This window comes from Acanthochromis polyacanthus, chromosome 5 (genome assembly GCF_021347895.1).
Source record: "Acanthochromis polyacanthus isolate Apoly-LR-REF ecotype Palm Island chromosome 5, KAUST_Apoly_ChrSc, whole genome shotgun sequence".
Classification (NCBI taxonomy): Eukaryota; Metazoa; Chordata; class Actinopteri; family Pomacentridae; genus Acanthochromis; species Acanthochromis polyacanthus.
Window position 1 is genome coordinate 33142866 of NC_067117.1, and position 24638 is coordinate 33167503.

General features: G+C 38.3%; 1 protein-coding gene across 1 annotated transcript in view; it reads right to left on the reverse strand.

The window, feature by feature from the left end:
* Window positions 1-287: 287 nt before the first annotated feature.
* Window positions 288-24638, reverse strand: part of fer1l4 (fer-1 like family member 4) — a 49287-nt gene continuing 24936 nt past the window's right edge. The window contains exons 26-45 of the mRNA XM_051948137.1: window positions 18999-19109; window positions 18160-18321; window positions 16500-16674; window positions 14807-14919; window positions 14573-14689; window positions 13443-13482; window positions 13056-13156; window positions 12028-12162; window positions 11803-11925; window positions 10168-10295; window positions 9917-10087; window positions 8405-8559; window positions 8130-8311; window positions 7959-8044; window positions 7776-7874; window positions 5895-6012; window positions 5511-5634; window positions 4101-4396; window positions 3128-3228; window positions 288-1864 (exon numbers count right to left, since the gene is read on the reverse strand). Coding sequence (XP_051804097.1) covers window positions 1684-1864; window positions 3128-3228; window positions 4101-4396; window positions 5511-5634; window positions 5895-6012; window positions 7776-7874; window positions 7959-8044; window positions 8130-8311; window positions 8405-8559; window positions 9917-10087; window positions 10168-10295; window positions 11803-11925; window positions 12028-12162; window positions 13056-13156; window positions 13443-13482; window positions 14573-14689; window positions 14807-14919; window positions 16500-16674; window positions 18160-18321; window positions 18999-19109 — 2718 coding nt within the window. The 3' untranslated portion in view covers window positions 288-1683. The remainder of the gene's footprint in view (window positions 1865-3127; window positions 3229-4100; window positions 4397-5510; window positions 5635-5894; window positions 6013-7775; window positions 7875-7958; window positions 8045-8129; window positions 8312-8404; window positions 8560-9916; window positions 10088-10167; window positions 10296-11802; window positions 11926-12027; window positions 12163-13055; window positions 13157-13442; window positions 13483-14572; window positions 14690-14806; window positions 14920-16499; window positions 16675-18159; window positions 18322-18998; window positions 19110-24638) is intronic.

A 24638-nucleotide genomic window follows, 5' to 3' on the forward strand; every position in this document is an offset into this window, starting at 1 on the left:
TCTGTATATGTAGCCCTGTGACAGACTGGTGATCTATCCAGGGTGTCCCCTGCCTCCGCCCGAGTCAGCTGGGATAGACTCCAGCACCCCCCGCGACCCTAGTGAGGATAAAGCGGTGTATAGAGAATGGATGGATTAAAGGAAAAAGCAATGACAAAATTTACCTTTATATTTCCATATTATTTATTTATTTATTCATCTTTATATTTGCACATTTATTTCTTCATTTTTAACAGTTTTATTTTTTATTATGGCACTCCTGTGATTCCATAGTCATCGACTGTCACTTTGTAAAAAAAAAAAAAAAAAGGGCACTTCTTTTGTGATTTTTTTTTACAAAAATAGTATATATATTCCGTTTAAGTCATCAGATTCCTCAAGCTTTTGCCTCCAAGTCATGAGTCTGCACGAGAAGATTTGGTCTTTGTCCCGACATGAACCAATTTAATCAGAGTCTCAGAGGAAACACTCAGAGTAAACGTCTGTAAACAAACCATTTCTAACTTCCTGAGGTTCAGACACAAGACGAGGGCAAAGTCTGATGGCTGAGGCCTGAATTTCACTTCAGCTTTGTGTCAAACATAAGCCAGAAAACATGACAAATTTCCTTTACAGTGGCCAAGAAGTGAAAAATATTTTTTGTTCCGTTTTATTTGTCTTAAAAACTGAGGAGGTATGAAATTTTAATTAATTTGCTTTAAAAAAGTGGAAAATATGGAAGTTTTAAATGTCATTTTGCTGCGAAAGACCAACCAAGTTCACATAATCACATTTAATATCAGTCAAAGGGACAAAATAATGACTTTTAATTTAGTAATTCAACAGCAGTTTGCCACTGATATTCCTCTACTTTTCCTTTATTGGTTGGTTTAATGCAGAAACTTTACATTTTTCAGATGACTTGCAGATTATTAATTTTAAACCTCCTGAAAACTTGGTTTAAAATATCAGGAGTTTCTTTATGACATTAAATAATTGTGACTAAATGAGTCACAGTCAAAGAAAAGCAGGTCGTTTTTTTTTTTTTAAAAAAAAGGTTGAACAAAAACCCTTTTGATCTGCTTCATTATGAGGGGGTGAGCAAATTCACATTTTAATATTTGAAAAGTTTGATTAGCGCACAAAAGCACTGGACGGAAACTAAGAAGTGAGTGAGAAAGAAATAATCTCTAAGTGATACCTTTAAACAGAGTGACTTTGACACAGAGTGACATTGTTTCTAATAATATATTTAATAATATTTATTTAATTCTCAGAAACAGCAACTAACATTCAGATTAATCATTTTCAAACTAGTAAAAATAAGAATATTAACTTCAGTACTTAGTCAGTGCAAAATGAAGCTTAAAATAATAAACGTGTTTAAATATTCTGACTTAATTTACATTTAAGATTAGAAAAAATAATCACAACTGTCATTAAAGAAAGATACTGATTGAGGTTTTACAGTCAAACAATATTAAAATGACATAATAATATAAAGTTTAAATGTGGAGTAAGAAGCATCCAATAATCTGACAATAATTCAGATCCCTGAGGATGCTGGGTAATGTAGTTCACTCAGGCTGACTGTATTTAATCATCCAGACTAATAGTAATTGGAATCATGAGTAAATGTGACACTGATTAGTTCAGGATCAGAAACCTGAGACAGTCCAGGTGATGAAGACTCCACAGGTTTCTTCATCCTTTGATGATGAGGGAGGTGATGTTCTGAGGCAATGTGTAGATGATGAGGGCGAGGAAGAGCGCCAGGATGACCAGGATGACCAGAGCGATGATGTACTTCTTGTATTTCTTCCAGATGAGGAAGATGAAGGTCTTCATTGGGTTGATGAACCAGGAGAAGTTGGTGGTGGGGCGACTGGAGAGACAAGAGGAGATAGTTTATACCAGTTTTTACCAGTTTACACCAGTTTAAACCAGTTTACATCTGTTTACACCAATTTACACTGGTTTGTATCAGTTTACATCTATTTAAACTGATTTATATCAGTTTACACCAATTTATATTTGTTTACACTACTTTACACCAATTTACACCAGTTTATTTCAGTTTACACCGGTTTATACCAGTTTACACTGCTTTACACCAATTTATACCAGTTAACATTTATTCACACCAATTTACACCAGTTTATACCAGTTAACATCTGTTTACCCATATTTATATCAATTTACACTAGCATACACTGGTTTAGAGCAGTCTACATCGATTTACACCTATTTATACCAGTTTACACCGATTTACACTAGTTCATACCAGTGTACATCTGTTTACACCCATTTATGCCAGTTTACACTAATTTACAATAGTTTATACCAGTTTACACTACTTTATACCAGTCTACATCAGTGTACACTTGTGTAGACCAGTTCACAACTGTTTACATCTTTTTACACCTGTCTCTTCTAGTTTACATCTCTTTACATCTTTTTATACCAGTGAACACTTGTTTATACCAGTTTACACCGGTCTACACCAGTTTGTTATACACCTCTTTATGCCAGTTTATGCCAATTTACACCTGTTTAGACCAGTTTACATCTGTCTACATAATAGTTTAGACCTCTTTACATCTTTTTATACCAGTAAACACCTGTTTATACTGATCTACAACCATCTACACCAGTCTGTTTACACTTTTTTCCACCAGTTTATGCCAATTTTCACCAGTTTACAGCAGTCTACGCTTGTTTACAACCATCACAGTCAACAGTTTACATGTCTTTACACCTTTTTTTTTTATAACAGTTAACACCTGTTTATACTAGTTTATACCTGTCTATATCAGTTTACAACTTTTGGCACCTTTTCACACATTTTTACAATAATTTACACGTGTCTGCACCAGTATCTTTATACATTTTTACAAAGTTTAGATGATTTTATACCAGCTTACACTTGTTTACATCAGTTTACACCCGTCTATGCCAGTTTACACCAGTTTTAACCTGGACAGAGTGCATAGAAGGCTACAGGTTCAGTCACATCACATTCAATAGGAAAATCTTACAATAAAACATCTGCTTGTTTTAAACAAAATTAGAGTAATCAGCAGATTTGCTTTTAGGGGTGAATAAATGTGCACAAAGTTGAGTTTATCTCTATTGGTATGTGTGTTACTTTGGTTTGTCCAGAGGTTCTGGTTCTTTACGTCCCCGTCCCACTGGGTTTGCCTCGGCCTGCTCCAACGGCACCAGCTGAAGCTCCGCCTCCACCTTCCCCTGCAGACAAACACAATGTCAGAGTCACCACAAACATTCACACTGGGGTTTAATTTAGAATTCATATCTGCATTTTCATAACATTAATATTGTGTGTTCTCGAGTAATATTTATTTGTTCTTGTTGTTGTTTGAGTAGAATTATTTAAATGAAAGCAGCAAAGGATTGTAAGGAAACAGTGAGGAGGAACTCATTCTTGCACCACTAATTTTAGTTTCAGTTTCAGTTGATTTCAGGAAAAAATGGTGGCCTTAACTGCCTGCAGTTGAGTCGAGAAATCACTACATTTTTGTCACAGGGCTGTTGGTCACAGCTGAGTCACTAGTGGCTTCATGGTTGTACAAAGAAATTTATCATTTTTTGTCTTTTACAGTATGTGGTTAGGACATTTTTTTTTAATTGTTTAATTTTTTATGAATATTTAAGTTATACAAGTGACTAAGAAGTAAAATCAGGATTTTAAGCTAAGATTTGGTTGGATGAGTAGATTCTCAGTATTTCTTTTTACAGTTTGTGTCTGGTAAATGGTGCAGTTTTGTTAATTTTGTAAAGGCATCATCTCTTTGGAGTTTTAGATTCAGAAGGACATTTGAACAAAAAAATGCATATTTCAAGTGCTGCCCCAAACAAACCCAGACATTAAAAATACAGACCGGAGTGATTAATAAACCTGATATTTAGATTTTTTACCATTATTTTTAGATATTTAAAATTCAATAATTTCTCACTGAATTCCCACATTTCAATGCAATAACAACATTTGATTAAAATGGAGGCAAAATGTGAGCCTCAGACTTTATCTTGGTTTGTTGGGCTACTTTAGTTTGACATTAACATGGTGTGTGTGTGTGTGTGTGTGTGTGTGTGTTTACCATTAACAGGAATGTGTTGCCCAGACTGTCGGTGTACTGGATGTCCTCCTGCCTCAGTTTGCTCCTCTTGTCCTTGGTCTTCTTCTTCTTCTTCTTCTTGGCCTCCTCCTTTTCCTTCTCTTCCCTCTCAAAGTCCTCGGCCGTCTTCAGGCGTATCAGCGGCCACCAGCCCTTCATCTTCTTGGCACGAAAGATGGAGAACCGAGGGCTGGCCCGATCCTTCGCCATCTCTATTGTACACTTGGTGGCAGATTTTGCAGGTCGAACCATGTCGCTAAGACTAAACTCCAGGGAGCCTGAAAGAGGAGGAGGAAGATTTTAGGATAATGAGTACTGGTGAAAGAGTGTTATCTCATGACGCATCTTGAATGTTACATCAAAATGAACTCAAGACTACAGTAAAATGTTGGCACACCTTTGTGAAAAATTATTTAAGTGCCAAATGATTCAAAATGTAATTACTTTTTGTTTACAAGCAGACTTTTTCTTCTTATGAAGCGTCAGAAACAAATACTACAGGAAGACTAAATTGAAAATTGAGGCCCCAAAGTAAAAACTCATCACAACAAAAATGAATTTAGCTTTGATCACTGGCACACAAGTTATAAAACTGTGATAACTGAAGCTAAACTGACTCCAATAGTGATTTCCAATCATCCTAACTGCATGAACATGGTTCTAAAATGAGCTCGGAACAGCAGAACTTTTTCAGTTTTGAATCTATGGACTGTGTCTCTGTCTTCATCATGGCTCCACATGGAAATAATTGAACACAGGAACTGACAAATCTGACTTTGAGACTTCACAAATATGGAAGAGGACGCAGGAAGATCAACTAAACATCAGTGAACCACAGAGTCAGCAGTAGTCAGGAGGTATAAAAGGAGTCATAGCAGCACTAATCAGGGCTGCAGTGGTCGTCCTCCTAAAATGACTCCACAGACACTGAACTACTTTCACCATCTAGCTGTGAAAAACAGACGGAAGCTGCTTCAGACTTGGTCCAGGAGTTATCAGTGGAAATCAGAGTTTGTGTGAAGCTCAGACAGTGAAGAACACTTCAGAACATCAACCTCTATGGATGGAGGAAAAGAAATAAACACTTGTTGCTGTTCGGAGCAAATCTTCTAGATAAACCTTTGCTTTGTTAAATAACATGAACAAAAGTCTGACGAATGTTGGGAGAACATTCTTTATTCAGATGAGACCAAGATAACTTGTTTGATCTGAACTTGACCAGGACTACCACAGTGAATGCAAAGTCCTGACAGTGAAGAACGGAGGGGATGACATGAAGCTGCATAAGAGCAAAAGGTGCTGTGAAGATGGCATTTATAGATGCAGCATGAATGTCTGTGTATTTAGAACATAAATACTTCATAATGTTTGTGAATGTACAGAGCATCCTACCCAGAAAATCATTGGCTGCAATGCGGTCGTAGTCCCAGACCTGCAGCGTCAGAACAGCTGGCTGACGAAACTCAGACTCCTCCAGAGAGAAGATGGACTCCTTCTTCTTATAAACCACCTCTTTCTGCAGGACAGGAACCATAGGGACAACGTTAACTCCTGGTAACACACCAGAGAGACTGCAGGGTTCAGGGTAAAGAGTATACACAAAATGTAGTTATCAGGTACAACACCCAAATCACTGCTGACTGCACCAGTCTACCTGTCCATCTCACACTTGTGAACAAGATCTCTTTATGTTAATTATTACTATTGTAAAAATGATGGAACAAAGAAAGGATAACCATTAGTTGTAGCCCTGAAGGTGCCAGAACATTTCTTTACCTCAGTAGGAAGGTAGTCGAAGCGGAAAACGAATCTCCAGTTGAAGTTTCCTTCTCCGGTCAGAGAGTTGAAGTGGACGTCGGTCTCCTGTTTGTCTCCTTCCAGTCCTTTAATCCAACTAAACAGAGAACACAACAGAACAGTGACACAGCCAGAAGTTATTTGTTGTTATGCCCTAAAGTTCTAAAAACGGATTGTTGCACTGAAAACGCTCTTGTTTTGTCATCATGTATTATTGTGGATTAGGAACATTTTCTGATCTAAGGTCTTGACAACATGTGGAAAACATTTTCTGAACATTGTGCTGAGAACATCCTCACTTTGAATTCATAGTGAAAATGTTTAAATGAAGAATGTTCTACGATGTGGGGCTGTACAGTGGTATAGTGGTTAGCACTTTTGCCTTGCAGCAAGAAGATCCCCGGTTCAAATCCCGGCTGGGCCTGGGATCTTTCTGCATGGAGTTTGCATGTTCTCCCTGTGCATGCGTGGGTTTTCTCCGGGCACTCCGGCTTCCTCCCACAGTCCAATAATATGCTGAGGTTAATTGATTACTCTAAATTGCCCGTAGGTGTGAATGTGAGTGTGAGTGTTCGTCTGTATATGTAGCCCTGTGACAGACTGGCGACCTGTCCAGGGTGTCCCCTGCCTTCGCCCGAGTCAGCTGGGATAGACTCCAGCACCCGCCGCGACCCTAGTGAGGATAAAGCGGTGTATAGAGAATGGATGTATGGATGTTCTACGATGTGTTCCCTCAACAAATAGACAAAATGGGATGAGATCTTGTGTGGAGCCCCAGATCGAGGGAGATTATCAGTGGTCTTGTATATCTTCCATTTTCTAATAATTGCTCCCACAGTTGATTTATTCACATCAAGCTGCTTGCCTATTGTAGATTCACTCTTTCCAGCCTGGTGCATGTCTACGATTTTGTTCCCTGTGTCCTTTGACAGCTCTTTGGTCTTGGTCATGGTAGAGTTTTTAGTCTGACTGTTTGAGGCTGTGGACAGGTGTCTTTTATACAGATAACGAGTCCAAACAGGTGCCATCAGTACAGGTAACGAGTGGAGGATAGGAGAGCTTCTTAAAGAAGAAGTTACAAGACTGTGAGAGCCAGAGATCTTGCTTGTTTGTAGGTGACCAAATACTTATTTTCCATCACAATTTACAAATAAATTCTTTAAAAATCCTACAATGTGAGTTCCTGGATTTTTTTTTCACATTCGGTCTCTCACAGTTGAAGTGTACCTATGATGAAAATTACAGACCTCTGCCATCATTTTAAATGAGAGAACTTCCACAATCTGTGGCTGACTAAATACTTTCTTTGCCCCACTGTACATCACATAACAGGAACTTCTTAGAATCAACATTCTGTCATTTGAGGCCTGAATAACATCTGGAAAAAGTTTGGTGAATGTTTGTTTGAGAACCTTGTTTGTTTTCATGGGGGGGATGTTTTAAGAAGAACTTTCTATAAACTCTAAAACCTCCAAAGAACATTGTGGGAAGAGCGCTCCATCTCCGTTGTGATTTCACATCACAGGAACGTCTTATAAAAATGATTTAAAGCCTTGATAGCATTTGGAAAAGCTTTTTTGAATGCTGGTTTGAGAACATTCCTCCTTTGTTATCATAGAACATAATCTGTGTTCCTAACATCACTAAAACATTATATTAAATTTATCGGAACATTTTTGGAAATGAAAATGTTCCTGAAACATTCTCTAATGTTAGCCAGTGTTGTGTTCCGTGCTAGCTGTGAAGTCTTCACTGCTAAAAGGAGAACACAGAACAACCTGAGTCGATGATCCTGATCCAATCAAACTGTACCGGTTTTGCTGTAAAAATGTAAAAAAAGTCAGTGTGAGTGAATCTGACCCTTTAACGTAGATGTCGGAGGATGGGTCGCCTGTAAACGGGTTGACGTCGTCCAGAAACACATCATCGGTGTTCCAGATGATCACCCGCAGCTCATATCTGTCACCATGGAAACAACAACAAGAATATTCTTAGAACTCTGTCCTTATTCCATTGTTCTGTACTGACAGAGTGCTGACGTACTGTTCAGGGAGGCGGGGCTTAATGTCCACAGCAGGCGGAGCTGGGATGTCGTTGGGAAACATGTCCACCCACATGTGAAGATAACCCTGCAGCACGAAGATACCACACTGTTAACGACATCTAGTTACAGCAGCAGCTCCGACTTTCTCCTGAACGCTGTGTGGAGGTTACCTGTGGCAATCCAAGGTTGCTCTGGTTCTGCAGAGACCGGATCTCCACATGTTCTGGTACCAGAGGGATAGCTCCAGGGATGAACTCGTTCATCTCCCCCCATCGCTGCAGCACGCTCAGGGCTGAATGTTCCTCTATCTCTGCCTGCTCCTCTGGAGATCGCTCGTTCTTCTTCAGAAGAACTGGCAAGAACAACAACAAGTAAACTGATGAGCAACAATCCTTTACTTCCTGACTAACTGAGTCTGGTTCCATCTACCTGACATCTGTCCTACCTTCAGGAACTGCATCTGGTGGTATTTTGAAGATCTTGTTGAGGACTTTGACTTCATGTGGTCGGTACTCTGGAGACGGGATTCCGTTCATCCTGCAGAGCTCAGCTAGGATGGTGGATGGCTTCTTTGCATCACGCCACATATTGTAACCATCACTGTTGAGAGAGGCAAAGAGCAACAGTATGTTCAGGAGCGATGGTACATATGTCTGGTATCAAAAAGTAGACTTCTACTGCAGGAACTTGGGATGAAAACTGCATAACTATTATTTTCAGATTGATTTATCTCCTGAAAAAGGTTCTATAGAGACAGTTCTCGCAGTCACAACTTGCAGAAAATGATTTTTCCACAGAAGAAATCGTGTATATCAGACGATCCTTGTATCAAATGTGAGTAAAAACAGTGCTGTCATTGTGTCTAACTTGTTCTGACCAATCATCTATCACACATGCTGATATGAGCCTTGAAAGTTTACCCAGAATGCACTTTTTAAAGTTTTCTCTGGTGAATTATCAGAAAACACATCCAGGGTACCAATGAATGTTTCTATGACACACAGTCAGCTTTACTGTTCAAATTATGATACATGCCATGATATTGCTGGTCAAAGTCGGTTAAAGCAAAAATGAACAAAAACCAGATTTGGTCTTTGTAATGTGACACCTGGAGTGAATAAAAACTGATCTAACTGCAGTTCTTAACAGAACTCAAATGTGTTTTTCAGCCCTGAAAATGTCTATCTGCTTTCACAAATGGGAAAAAGTCAAAATTGGACCCACCTCTATGTACTTCAAAGGCATGGAGCTCTAAAAATATCTTCCAGTATGAAGATAAAAGTTTGCATGGACTAATTAAATAAATTCAAGTTATTGTAGATTCAAAATCAACTGATTCTGAGAGGAACTTTGGCCAGATTTGGGCGATGTTTCGGAATAAACTTGTTCTGTGTCACAGTGCTGGTACTAACTTGTAGTTTGGGTACTAACATGTAGTTTTGGTACTAAGATGAAGTTCCAGTACTAACATGTGGTTCTGGTACAAAGAAAGATGATGTTCTAGTGCTAACATGAAGTTCTGTTACAAACATGTAGTTCTGACACTAACATGACATTCTGGTACTAATGTGTAGTTCTGGTACTAACATGTACTTCTGGTACTAACATGTGGTTCTGGTATAACGATGAAGTTCTAGTGCTAACATGTAATTCTGGTACTAACATGTTGCTTTGGTACTAACATCTAGTTCTGGCACTTACATGTAGTTCTGGTACTAACATGTAGTTCTGGTATAAAGATGAAGTTCTAGTGTTTACAAGTAGTTCTGGTACTAACATGAAGCAAAATGTAGTTCTGGTACTAACATGTAGTTCTGATACAAACATATAGTTCTGGTACTAACATGTGGTTCTGGTATAAAGATGAAGTTCCCGTGTTTACATGTAGTTCTGGTACTAACATGTAGTTCTGGTACTAATACGTTGTAGTACTGATTCTATAAGTTGAGGTACTGACGTGTCATAGTACAGAGCCAGACCGCAGGAGGCTCTGTGGTGGCTGTAGAACCGGTTCTCCAAGTCAACCCGAGTCTCGCCGATAACGTCATCGGCCCCGATCAGATCGTGGTCCATTACTGTGACAACCAGCTCTGTTTCCAGCGGGAACGACACCGTGAGTTCAAACACCCTGAAACACAGAAGGACAGTCAATCCAACGGAGTCAGAACCAGCTGGACAGACAGTCAGACAGATTCTATTGGTACTGACTCTCCGAACATCGGGTTCAGCTGTTTGGGGATGTATCGGTCTTTGGTGTCCATACTTTGTTCTCCCACCTGAACCACGAGGTACGGGTCGGCTTTACCGTTAGGGTCTGTGGGAGCCAAACTGGTGGCCTGTAGAACACAAACAGAGACAGTAGAACCAATAGTAGAACACAAACAGAGACGGTAGAACCAACAGTAGAACACAAACAGAGACGGCAGAACCAAGAGTAGAACACAAACAGAAACAGTAGAACCAAGAGCAGAACACAAACAGAGACGGTAGAATCAACAGTAGAACACAGAGAAAGTAGATCCAACAGTAGAACACAGAGACAGTAGAACCAACAGTAGAACACAAACAGAGACGGCAGAACCAACAGTAGAACACAAACAGAAACAGTAGAACCAAGAGTAGAACACAAACAGAGACAGTAGAACGCAAACAGAGATGGTAGAACCAACAGTAGAACACAAACAGAAACAGTAGAACCAAGAGTAGAACACAAACAGAGACAGCAGAACCAACAGTAGAACACAAACAGAGACAGCAGAACCAACAGTAGAGCACAAACAGAGACAGCAGAACCAATAGCTGAACACAAACAGAGACAGTAGAATCAATAGTAGAACGCATAGACAGTAGAACCAACAGTAGAACACAAACAGAGACAGTAGAACCAACAGTAGAACACAAACAGAGACAGCAGAACCAACAGTAGAACACAAACAGAGACAGTAGAATCAATCGTAGAACACAGAGACAGTAGAACCAACAGTAGAACACAAACAGAGAAAGTAGAACCAACAGTAGAACACAAACTGGGTTTAACTGTTTGAACCACAAATCTGCCAGAATGTTTGAAATCATTTATCTAAAAAAAATTCCTGAAATGACTCCATTTATCAGCCAGAAACTATAAAAACTTGGAAAATCAATCAAATCTCACCTTAAAATTGTGATTTTTTCGATTGAAACTACTTTATTCTACAAGTCTCACATAAATTTTCACCAAAAATAAACTCTTTGCTTTACTAAGATTCTGCTAAAATCAAAGATTCTGCAATTCTGTAATTCTGTAATTGTGAAGCCTTTAGTGACTCAGATGTGACCAACAGTCATGTGACAAAAAATACAGAACTTTTCAGCTGAACTGCAGGATGTGTTTACACAAAACAAAGAGCAGACAAGTATGGAAGCGAAAAATGGAAGTAGGTAAATATCTATAGTGTGTACGGTCAACATTTTCTCAGTAACACCTATGGACACTTGGAAAAATGTTCTACATCCTGATTCAAGTTTTTTTCAATTAATTTGACATACATTTTTGAAGAAATTCCACCTTTGTTTTTCTTCCTTCTGATTTCTGTCATTCTAACTGTGCCGTACTGCACATACGATATTGCTGGGTTCTTTATACTTCCAGTCATGATTGTTCTGTTTCCATAGAGGAGCAGGACTTTATGTTGCAGTTAAAAAAAAGTGAGAAAAAATGAGACGGGAGCAAAAAACATCCAGAAACTGCCTAGAATTCAGAGGATTAAACCTATTTAAATCTAGCATACTGTAGCTATGGTTGAGAATTTGAAGTTTGTCGATTCAGGATTCTCAGACAGCTGATGTGAGTAAATCCGGTACCTTGACGATGTAAACTCGGACTAAGATTTTGATCGGAGAGTTTTTGGGGATTCCGTTGGTGATCTGGTGATCTGGAGTGTCCTCGGTGTCTTCTGGATCGATTGGATAAACCAGGAAGGAGCCCTGAAGGACGGAGAGTCAGGAAAGATGAAGAATATCAGTCAGACAGATACAGATACAGACAGATGGACAGACAGAGAAACGGACAGACAGATACAGACAGACCTTGTATTTTCCCATCAGCCTCTCCTCGTCGTCCTCCTCATAGTCCTCACTACTCGCTCTTCCTTTGTACAGAGGAAACGTGTGCAGCCAATCCTGGAACTGATGGAACTCTGACTCCAGGTCGCCTCCATACAGCTGAACACACAAACAGAGGCTCAGCTCTCACAGTAGAACATCTCTTTACCCTCACAGAGTTTCTGGGGAGTCTTAGAGAAGGTATAGGACCTTGAGAACCTATGGGGTTACCAGGGCTACGAGCTGGTTTTAGCCCTTATCAGGCACACCTGTGCCCTAATGTTGTATTATGTTCTGATGAAGGCCCTGAGGTAGCTGAAACACGTAAACTGTTGTCCATGAGTCAAAGGATTTTTAGGTACTCGGAGTGCCTCGGACCTCTCTTTTTTTTTGCTTATATTAACTTTGTAGGAACGTTAGATACACTACCGTTCAAAAGTTTAGGGTTGTTTAGTAACGTCTTTATTTTTGAAAGAAAAGCATTTCTTTCAATGAAGATAACAATTAGTGAATCAGAAATACAGTGTAGACAATTTTAATGTTGTAAATGACTATTCTAGCTGTAAACAGCTGATTTTTAATGGAATATCTCCATAGGGGTACAGAGGAACATTTCCAGCAACCATCACTCCTGTGTTCCAATGCTACATTGTGTTAGCTAATGGTGTTGAAAGGCTCATTGATGATTAGAAAACCCTTCCGCAATTATGTTAGCACATGAATAAAAGTGTGAGTTTTCATGGAAAACATAAAGTTGTCTGGGTGACCCCAAACTTTTGAACAGTACTGTATGTACTATGATAACAAAGAAAGAACATTCTCAAACCAACATTCAAAAAAGTGATCCAGATGTTATCGAGGTCTCAGATGATTTTTAAAAGATGTCCTTGGAGAACATTCTTTGGCGCACACAGGGTTCAGAAGGTCCAGATGTCCCTGTGGTCATCAGCCTTGTCATTAAATCAGTTTTTGAAACCAAAATCACAGCCATGATGATTATTATGATGTTCCACCTTCAGTGTGGCGATCTTCTTCCTTTTAGGAGGCTCCATCTCCACCACCACAACCTCCTCCTCCTCCTCCTCAATGTTCGCCATCGTCAGATGGGCTCCATCTGTACAAAGAAGAAAATTTTATCAACACTAAAAGCCCTTTATGCCATGCTAATCTGTATTACATCTGAACGTGTCGGCTTCATGTCTAAATGAACATTTCCATAAAAGTCACAACAGAAATCTCACTAAACCAGACTGAGTAACTTTTCACTGTCAACAGTCAGTCACAACTTCAGGTTTTTGACTACCGACTGGAAATATAAGCTGTGTGTTGGTCCAGTAAATCATTTAATGTAAAATATGCATCATTATGATTTAAATATCACGGTGGGAGTTCAACTGTACCCGTCTCTGCTTGTTCCTCCATCTCCTCCTCCTCAGCAGCCTGCAGACAGCAAACATCACACAGGTAGAGCAAAGAATGTATCAATTAGTGCAGTTATTCTCTTATTTGAAGCTAAAATATGTAGATTTTTAGTCGTAACTTGTTCAAAATTAAGTGTTATTTTCTTTATCCTCAAGTTATAGGATCAAGTTAAGTAAAGAATGCTTCAATAAGTGCAGTTATTCTCTTATTTAAAGCTGTATATGCAGATTTTTAGTTGCCTCTTCTACTAAATTAAGAGTTTTTCTTTGCCAACATAATGTAAAATTTAAACTTTTACTCTAATAATGTTGAAATAAACCATCTGAAGCCCAAAACATGCCAGCAGCTTTGAAATGCGAATGAAAAAGCAAAAGGAACAAAAAACAAACAAATAAAAATACCCAGAAACAGCAGAGTTCAGAGGATTAATTGGTTTAAAATTCTCAGAACTGATACACAAAGCATCCAACCTCTGTAGCGTCTCATCTCAATGGTTGACTTAAAAAAAAAGAAAATTACAGGGCTAAAAGAAACATCTATTTACTTATTTCTGTCTTTAAATAATTTATTGAAAGGAATTAATTAATTTTATATTTAATTTCCCCCCCCCAAGCAATTTTGTTCTTTGTGTGTAAAATCTGCAGAATTATCCATCATTCAAAGTTATGTTTTTTCACTATTCCTGCCTTTATTTTTTAGCTTTTATCTGCATTAATGTTTATCTGTCGAAGCCCAAAAACCAACTAGCAAGTTTGGTGGACGTGTTATCTTTTAAAACAAATGCAACAATGACACCTTTTATCAGCCAGAAATTGACAAAGCAAAAAATAAAATAAAAAAATCAGACTTTGAACATTCCAACAGTCCTTGAACTAACCACATGTGACGTACCTTCAGCTTAAAATCAACATGTTTCATCAAAATCTCTTCTTTCTGCACATAACTTAGTAACAAAAATAAAGCATTTGCATCAGAAAAAGGTGTTTTTTGTTTTTAAAATCTTCAGAATGGACATTTTATTTAACGTTTTTATTTATCTTTACTCCAGGTTTTTTTTTAAATCTACATCTACATTGATGTTTCACACTTTTCGTCTCATATTTCTGACCTTCCTCTCCAGCTCCTCTAGTGAAGCGTAGTATTTGGACCACCAGTCCAGCTCCTCCTTCTCAGGCGCCTCCTCCTCCAGCTCCTCTCCTTTCTTCATCAGCTTCTTCAGAGGCGCCTGCAGGAGTTTATTCACATTAATGTCCACATCAGCTCATTTTTTACACATTTTAAATCTAGTTTACAGTTTCAGGTTTGTGTTTCCTGCCCTCCACGGGGAGATTAATCTACTTACGTTGACCAGTTTCATGGGGTTGATGGGGATCTTGGACTGACTGACCGTCAGACCGCTCAGCCCGATGTTCTTCACCGACATCAGAGGGTTGATCTTCACCGAGTTCTGCCTCACTGCAGGAACAGACAGAAAAACACTGAGTGGTGCTAGAGAAGACTTTGTTGGTGGTGGTCAGATGAAACTAATGTGGAATTTTGTGGGACTCATTGAATCCAGAAACTTCAATTTATTCCCAATTCTGGTTTCCGTCTATTACAGATCAGCTCAGTTATTTACTAGACACCTCAGTGAGCTCGTAAACAGGGTTCTGTCCAGAAAGAAATCGCAAAACAAAGTAAATAATAAGAAACATTACATATTTTACTGTTCAGAACATGTTGCTTTATGATGATAAATCTTCTGCACACATGAGATTAGACTAGATTTACCTTCACTGTAGCAAAAACAAAGCACTTTAATATCCAACAAGAAGTGCAACAGAAGCAGTTATATTTATATAAGTTATATTGGAGAACAGATTTGAAATGCCAGGAATCTAACCGATTTGGATCAGGCTATTCAGTAATAGTTCTTGTGGTTTGTAGAAGCCATTTTGCTTTGATTGTTTCTATTGTTTATTACTCCTGTATACAGTAAAGCTGTATTTTCTTGTTATTTCTTACTAAAGAGACTAAGAAATGAATACACTACTGTTCAAAAGTTTGGGGTCACTTAGAAATGTCCTTACTTTTGAAAAAAAAGCCGTTTTTCAATGATGACAACATTAAATGAATCAGAAACACAGTCTCGACACTGTTAATGTGGTAAATGACTATTCTAGCTGGAAACGGCTGATTTTTAATGGAATATCTCCATAGGGGTACAGAGGAACATTTCCAGCAACCATCACTCCTGTGTTCTAATGCTACATTGTGTTAGCTAATGGTGTTGAAAGGATAATTGATGATTAGTTGATTGATTGTGCAGTTATGTTGGCACATGAATGAAAGTGTGAGTTTTCAGGGAAAACATAAAATTGTCTGGATGACCCCAATTTTTTGAACAGTAGTGTATGTCTGGTCATTAAAACCTTGTAAAACAACAATCCTAAGACTTTTACTTATCACTGTACCTAATAATGGGCACCGCCTTCTTCATCTTATGAAACATAAAACCTAAAAAATGACCTCGATGTGCCCCAATACCAATCAATGCGATTTTAATTGATCTGCAGCTGCACATCTTTGAGGCCAGGCCTTTCTTTGCATCTGTTCTCACACAGGTGTCGTGAATTTGAAGAATTTTCTTAAATGACACATTTTCAAATAATAGTTGATTAAATTGTGGTCAAAGTCGAGCCTGTTGGACTATTCTGAAGTGATGTTGCTGTTTTAAGCCACAGACACATGATGTGACCTTAGAAATGACATTTTCATTGTTCAGAGGTCATTAAATGCTGCAGAATACTTTGTCATGGTGCCCATTCTCAAGCTAAACTCCCTACAATTCTCTCTGCTTGCTAACATTAACTGCCTGCCTCCTCTTACAGCATCGGACAGAAAAACGCTCCACCTGCTGGCGCAAACAGGTACTACAGTAAATCTACAATACTTGAAGTGTGTATTATCAGGAAAATGGTACCAGGTATTGGCAGATGCTTAGTAACAAGTGACTCAGATTCAGTCTTCATCAGGACATCTATAGTTCTTCTTACCTTTTGGCTTTGGCTCCTCCTCTTCCTCCTCTGGCTCCCTGTCGAGCTCACGAGGTCCATAGTTCATGAGGTTCTGAACCACGTGGGCCCCGACCAGAGCCAGCTGGCCGAACACCCGATGCTCCACAACGAACACCGTCAGAGGAGGGTGGAGGTACGACTCTTCTGGCAGCTCCTGGTAGAACCAAACCCAGACAGAACACACAGGGGTTTAGTTGTGTCTACATTCTGAACACAACGGAGGTGAATCTGCTAAGCTCATTAAAAGAAGGCTGTATTTCCTGAAGTCTTCATCCAGCTAGATTTTTTTTGTTCAAAAAAGGTCCCGAGAAAGTTCTACTAGTATTTTCAATGAGAAGTTTTCTTTTAAATCCAGAAAGTTCTTCTTCTGGGGAGGGTCGCTAAAAAGATGTTCTAAAAATGTTGTCCTAATGTTCTCAGAACTCACTGTTGCACTGATCACATTCTTTCTTCATTATTATATAACACTGTGGAACACTTGGGGAAAGATTTTTACATTCTATAATTTGTTCCTTGAACAACAAACCCAGGCATTTCCAGGACATTGAAGCCAGAATGTTCCACCTTTGTTATTAAACCACAACATCTCACGAAGAACGTTCTGTCGTCCGAGGTCTAAATAACATCTGAAAGTGTTATTGAGACCTCAGATAAAATGCAGTTTTGAGAACATTATTTTGTTATTATATCACATTACAGGAACGTCTCAATAAGAACATTCTGTCATCTGAGGTCATCATTGTGGACATGTCTTATAGAAGAATGTTCTATAATGTGTTCTCTCAACAAAAAGGTAAAATGTTCCACCTTGGACATACATCATGTTACAGGGATGGCATAAAATCATCTGAGGCCTTGATAACACCTTAGAAACATTTTTCTAACGTTGGTTTGAGAACATTCTTCCTTTGTTATTATTGTGGGAACATTTTCTAGTAGAATGTTCTATAACATCCAACACATCATTGCAAAGCAGAATTTTCCACCATTGTTAACAAACCACATTACAGGAACATTTCATAAAAATCATCTGAGTCCTTGAAAACATCTGAAAAATGTTTCTTTTTGAATATTGGTTTGAGAACGTTCTTCCTTTATTATCATGGAACATCATCTTGTTGTGTTTCTGACAACTTCCTCTAAATGAAGATAAACCATTCTAATAAAGTCAATAAAGTTAAAAATGTATTGTAAAAACAAATTTGGTAAGAAAATTCTTGTAAATATTTTGAAAAAAGGAGTAAAATCTTTCAAAAAATCCTTAAAATATCTAAAGTGATTACATATACATCAGTAAAACTTCTAATATTTTCTTTAAGAACATTCATAAAAATCAACCAAAATCCAGCGATATTTGCTGGTTTTGGTTGATTTTTTGTGTGACTGTTCTTAAGAAACTTTTTTAAAATTTCTCTTTTTTCCCACTTAAAAATGTTCAAAATTTTCAAAAAAATGTTGAAAATGTGGACATCACTGTGAAAATGTTTTTTTCTCCAGATTCTCAAACTTTAAAACGGGTCAGTTTGACCCACAGGATGACACAAGGGTTAAATTTATTAGAATTTGTAGATCATGTTATCTAATGATGTGGGAACGTTCCCCTGCGGTTTGTAACTCGTAACTAATGACAGGTACTGACCACGTCGATGTAGCGGACCACCTCTTTGAAGTTCGGGTGAGTTTTGTAGTTCTCAATCTCCTCAGACTCCAGCTGGCGTCCTGCACACTCCACCCTCACCAGGGGGCGCTCCACCTCGAACAGCTGCACCCGCTTCAGCTCCCGCAGGCCCCAGAACAGCACCTGAACGCACCACAGACAGAACATAAAGGATCTGATGGTTTGTGCTACCTCAACTCACGTTTCTCAGTCAGTTTAATTAAAATGTTGGATTTATTTGGAATAACAAGAACTAACCAGATCAGTCAAAGCAATTCAAGCAACATAGATATCGTAGATTATTTGAAAGGAAACCTCAAAAACAAGGGGTAGCCAGTAAAAAAACGCATAAAAACATAATAATAAGGGATTGTCTCTCCAAAAATACATACAACTACAAAAACAAGAGATTGCCCCTGTTAAAATGGATAGGAAATTGGGAAAAACAAGGAATATCCCTGCAAAAAATGCATAGAAACTTCAAAAACACGGATTGCCCCAAGGAAAATGCATGAAAACAAGAAGAGATTTTATTGCAAAAATGCATAGAGAACCTTAAATATGAATGATTGCTGTCCTAAAGATGCATAAAAGCTCCAAACAAAAGGTTAACTAAGCAAAACTGTCAAGGAAATTTAATGTACCAATTATTAAACCAATTAAAAACAACATATTGATCAATAAGTAGAAGACAAAATGTGTTGTACATCAGCTGTAGTGTCTGTATTAGTACAACAGGTTTATTTTCAGTGAGTTTTGTGCTTTATTTTTAGTGGAATATGTCTGTTATTTTTCTTGGTGTGTGTCTGTGTGAATATGACCTCAATCCTGAAGGGCTTCAGAACCGGTCGGACTCCTTCTGGTATGACGTAACATCTCTGCTCGTCCACGTAGGTCAGCTCCTGAGGGTCCACACTGCTGGGGAGGCCGGGCTGCAGAGGAGAGGATGTTCTGGTTCAATAAATACACTTAAACTCTGGTCAGTTTGTTGTTTGGGCAAAAGGATAGCGAGCATTTTTCACAGTTTTGATCTTGTTTTAGTATTTTGGTCCATCTTTTCTATCTGAAAAATAATAAATATAGTACAGTGAACACCAGAAGCAAAGATCAACAACAGAGCTTTTCTTCTTATGAACAACCAAAAACAAACCTTTTAGAAAGACTAAGCTAAAAATCAGCCCCAAAATAGAAACTCAATGCAACAAAAGTAAATCCAGCTGTGATCACTTAAACTACAAAAACTAAACTGAGTCCACCTGTGATTTCTAGTCTAAATGTATGAACATGGTTCTAACTAATGAGCTGTGAACAGCAGAACTTTCTCTGTTGTGGAACTATGAGCTTTATCTTTGTCCTTATCGTGGCTCCACAAGGAAAAGAATTGAACAAAGGAACTGAAAAATGTGACTGTGAGACTTCACAAAGATAAAGAAGAATCCAGGAAGATCAGTGACCAACTAAACATCAATTAAAGAAACAGTGTCAGCAGTGATCAGGAGGTATAGAAGGAGTCATAGCAGCACTAATCAGGGCTGCAGTGGTCGTCCTCCTAAAATGACAATAAACTCCTCTTTTTTAAAATTGTTGCAATTTTATTCAAAGAATCTTTTCAATATCAGCAGTTATCCTTTGAACATTTCTCCTTGTTTGAGTACGTAGCCCTTCAACTGAAGTCCTCATCTCGAGTTGTGCTACTTAATGTTTACAGGCCTCCTAAATACCGTGCAAACTTTTTTTTTTTTTTTCCCAATTCTCTTTATTGAGGTTCTTATTTCTGTGCAGGACCAAAGCAATACAAAATAGAACCTTATTTCCCGCATTTTTTTTAAACAACTGAACACACATGAACATACAGCAGGTATCAAAAAGAAAATAAAGTAGAAAAAAAAATAATTAAGTAAATTAAATAATATATATATATATATACACATACACACATATATATATGTATATACACATACATACACATACACACATATACATATATAAAATAATAATAATAAATAAAATAATAATAATAATAATAATACTAAAATAAATAAAAACACAAACAAACACACCAAAAGTTCACCCCTCTACACCACCAGTGTCAATGTGTCTTAGATTGAATACTGTTGGCTTATTAGAACAAGGTTCAGTCCACAGCAGCCACATTGTCCAGAATAGGTCGCCATATTTTAACAAATCCTTCAGCATTGTCATGAAGCGTGTAGGTCAGCTTTTCCAGAGGGAGTATTCTCAAGACTTCCTTATACCAATCCTCCACTGTAGGGCTGTCCTTTGATATCCAGAGTTTAAGGATTGTCTTTCTTGCTATATACAAGAGGATTTCAGTCAGCTTAGCATTATATTTGTCCCTAGCACTGTCCACTTTTGCCGCCAAAATACACTGAAATGGAGTGAGCTCCAAATCATATCCCATCAAAGTAGCAACTTCTTCCTTCACTTCAGACCAGAAATTTTGTATTTTACAGCATTTCCAAACCATGTGTGTGTATGTACCAATTTCTGAATTACATTTAATACAATTAGGAGGGCCCAGGCCAAACCTGCTCCTCAGCAGTGGTGTGCAATGGAGTCTGTGTAATATTTTAAATTGTGTCTCTCTGTCTGTATTACAGCTCAGAATTCTAAGTGTGTCCTTTATAATTGAGTTCCACACATTCTCTTCTATTTGTTCTCCTATATCATTCTGCCACTGCTTTCTGATGTTGTCGGTAGAGTAGTTAAAATTTAGGCCAAAGGTTTTGTAGACATGAGAAATAAATCTTTTTGGTATGGGTTGTGTTAGAAGGTCTTCCAAAAATGTCCTATTGGGAGCATGTATATTTTTAGGTATATAGTGTCTTATTTGTAAATAGCGGAAAAAGTGAGACTGTAGTAAAGAATATTTGCTTTTCAGGGCTTCAAATGACTCCACTGTACCTCCTTCATAAAGTTTGACAAGCCGGTCCAAGCCCTTTTCCTGCCAAAATTTGTACACAGCATCATGACATGACGGATCAAAATCTGGGTTCTTCCATATCGGGGCCAGAAGAGAAAAATGATTTTTAAGTCTGAAGCAACACATAATCTTGTTCCATGTGTTCAATGTATTCCTGACAATGAAATTGTTTTGGACCTCCAATTTTACCTTCTTATAGGTTATAAAAGGGCAGTTTTTTAGTGTTAGGAGGCCACAGTTCCAAGACTCCATGCCAATCCATGTGTTTGTAGGGTCAGGATTCACCCATTCATATATGTAGCGCATTTGTGCGGCCCAGTAATAGAGCCGTACATTAGGGACTCCCAACCCCCCTTGATCCTTATCTCTCTGAAGTTTGCTAATTTTCATTCTTGCCTTTTTCCCCTGCCATATAAATTGTGTAAACATTTTATCCAAATTTGCAAACCAGCTGTTAGGAATTGAATTTGGCAGCATCTGCAGTGGATACATCAACCTAGGTAATATATTCATTTTCAGCACACTGATCCTGCCCAACCAAGAAACAGGTAAACTTCTCCATCTATCCAAATCATCCTTAATACGAGTTACAATTGGTCGTAGGTTTAATCTAATCAGTTTTTTAAGAGAGGGACTAACTTTTACTCCTAGATAGGTAATCTCTTTGGGTGACCAATAGAAAGGGAAGCCACTAGGTGGAGCAGATCCCGCCATAGCACCAATGGGCATAGCTTCTGTTTTTGACAAGTTTACTTTAAAACCAGACACATATCCGAATTGTTTTAAACATTCAAGCAGATGTGGGATAGTGGTATCAATCTCAACTAGATACAGAAGTACGTCATCTGCATAAAGTGATATTTTGTGTTCTGTGTCTTCAACATTAAAGCCCCTAATCTCTGAGGAAGTTCTAATAAGCTCTGCCAATGGCTCGATGGCCAGTGCAAAGAAGAGGGGGCTCAAAGGGCATCCTTGGCGGGTTCCTCGCTCCAGTGGGAAAGAGTCTGAACAGTAGAGGTTTGTGATAACAGCTGCTTTAGGGGATAGATATAACAATTTCACCCAATCAATGAACCCTGTACCAAATTTGAATTTTTCCATAGTGTAGAAAAGGAATGACCATTCCACTCTGTCAAATGCTTTCAGTGAATCGAGAGACACCACCAAACCCCTAATTTTTTTCTCATGGGCTAGCTGTATTACATTCAGAAGTCTCCTGATATTATTAAAGGAATTCCTTCCCTTAATAAATCCTGTTTGATCAGGTTTTACTAATAGTGATATCAATGGTTCAAGCCTCAAGGTCAATACCTTGGCTAGGAGTTTTGCATCTACATTGATGAGCGACACAGGCCTATAAGATGCAGGGTCTTCAGAGTCTTTATTCTTCTTTAGGATCAAACATATGTTGGCCAATGATAGTGATTCTGGTAAATGGTGAGCAGTGTTAAAACTATAGTTGTAGGTCCTGCCTAGGTGAAAAGTAAGCCTGTCCTTGAAGGCCTTGAACCATTCCACAGGAAACCCATCTGGGCCCGGAGCCTTTCCACTGCGCATTAGAGTAATTGCCTTTAAAATTTCTTTCTCCTCAATTGGCTTTCCCAAAGACTTTTGCTGTTCTTCTGTTAATGTTGGTAGTTTAATTTTAGAAAAAAAGTTGTCAAGTTCCTCTCTGGTGCTTTTATTTTCAGATTTATATAGTGATTTATAGAATGATACAAAGACAGAGCTAATGTTTTTCCTATCAAAATGTCTTTTTCCTTCCGAATCTCTAATCCCTGCTATAGTGTTATAAGTTTGTTTCTGGTTGAGCAGTTGTGCCAAATATTTACTAGGTTTGTTCCCATATTCGTACAATCGTTGTTTTTGATAAAATAAGGATGTGGAAGCTTTCTCATTAAGAACTGAGTTTAGTTCTGCTCTTATCGCTTGTGTTTTAATAAAATTTGTCTTAATTGGGTTGAATTTATGAGCTAGCTCTGCCTCCTTTAAGTCTTTTTCCAATTTGTTTTGCTTCATCATCAAAGATCTTTTTCGATGTGACATATACGATATGGTGAATCCCGTAATGTAAGCTTTAGCAGATTCCCAAAGATACTCAGGATTCGTTTCACCATTGTCATTTATATCAAAAAATAAATCTAGCTCTGCCTCCATTTTCTTTTTAAAATCTTTATCATTAAGAATGTATGACGGGAAACGCCACCTCCGTGTACTAGCTGTCGCATCACATACGTTCATTTCTAAATAAACAGGGGCGTGGTCACTGATATGAATGGATCCTATGCTGCATGCATTTACTTGTCCTGTAATCTGTGGTGGTATGAAAAAGTAGTCAATTCGAGAATAGGAGTTGTGTGGATTTGAGTAAAATGTAAAATCGCTAGCTGATGGATTTAAAGTTCTCCATATATCTATCAGATTGACATCTTCCAACATTTTAACAAGTGAGGTACCCGTGCTGGCTGTTCTATGTGCACCTGTTGGAGTCCTATCTAATTTGAGATCCAGACCACAGTTAAAATCACCCCCCAACAGTGTCAGGGGACATTTGTACTCCTCCAGATCGGTTCCTACTTTAGTCCAAAATGAGGAGGATGGTGGACTAGGGGCATATATATTCATCATAGTAATCTCCACGCCAGAAAGTGTACCATGAACGATGGTATATCTGCCATCAGGGTCCTTCTTGCATGCTTTAAGTACGAATGGGGTAGCCTTGTGTATCAGAATAGCAACTCCTCTGCTATTAGAGGAGAATGATGAGTAATAAGTCTGGCCCACCCAATCTCGCTTAAGTTTTATGTGTTCTTTATCCACCAAATGAGTTTCTTGTAAAAAAGCTATCTGTATCTTTTCTTTCTTAAGAAAGCTTAGGATTTTCTTGCTTTATAGGGTGATGAATCCCTTTCACATTAAAAGTACAGAATTTAATGGTATTCATACTTGACATGTCTCATTTTTCTCCTCTGTCCCATGAATGCATAGTGCCATCAACTGCTTGTCCTTCCAGCTTATCTGTCTCTCTTATGTCCAGTTCAGATGGATGTTTTTTGATGGTGATGGGGTGAAAGTAACAAAACTGAAATATCCTTAACCGAAACAACAGAAAACTTAAACTTACACATACCTGCTTTAAAACAAACTTACCTATAGGGCTCATGTGAAACCACATACTTCCTAACAACTCTTCCTCCTCCTTTACCTCCAACACTAAGATCAGTAGGATGAACCAGAGTTTCCCAGACCGTCTGTAAAAATATCTTCAGAGATAGTATGCTTCAGCTGTACTCCCACCCCCCTCAAAAAACAAAACAAAACAACAAGAAATTGTGTGTGTTACATGTAGTAGGTAACAGTAACTCTTTTCAAAGGGGGGGTGTGTGTCCCAAAAACCCAGAGCACAGCCTCTGGTAGTCAGGCCAATAACTTCAGCATTCCCTCAATGTTAAACATGTCATCAACTTAAATTATAAATATACACAATGTGCCTGTACTCATGTCCGTAAATGTCCTT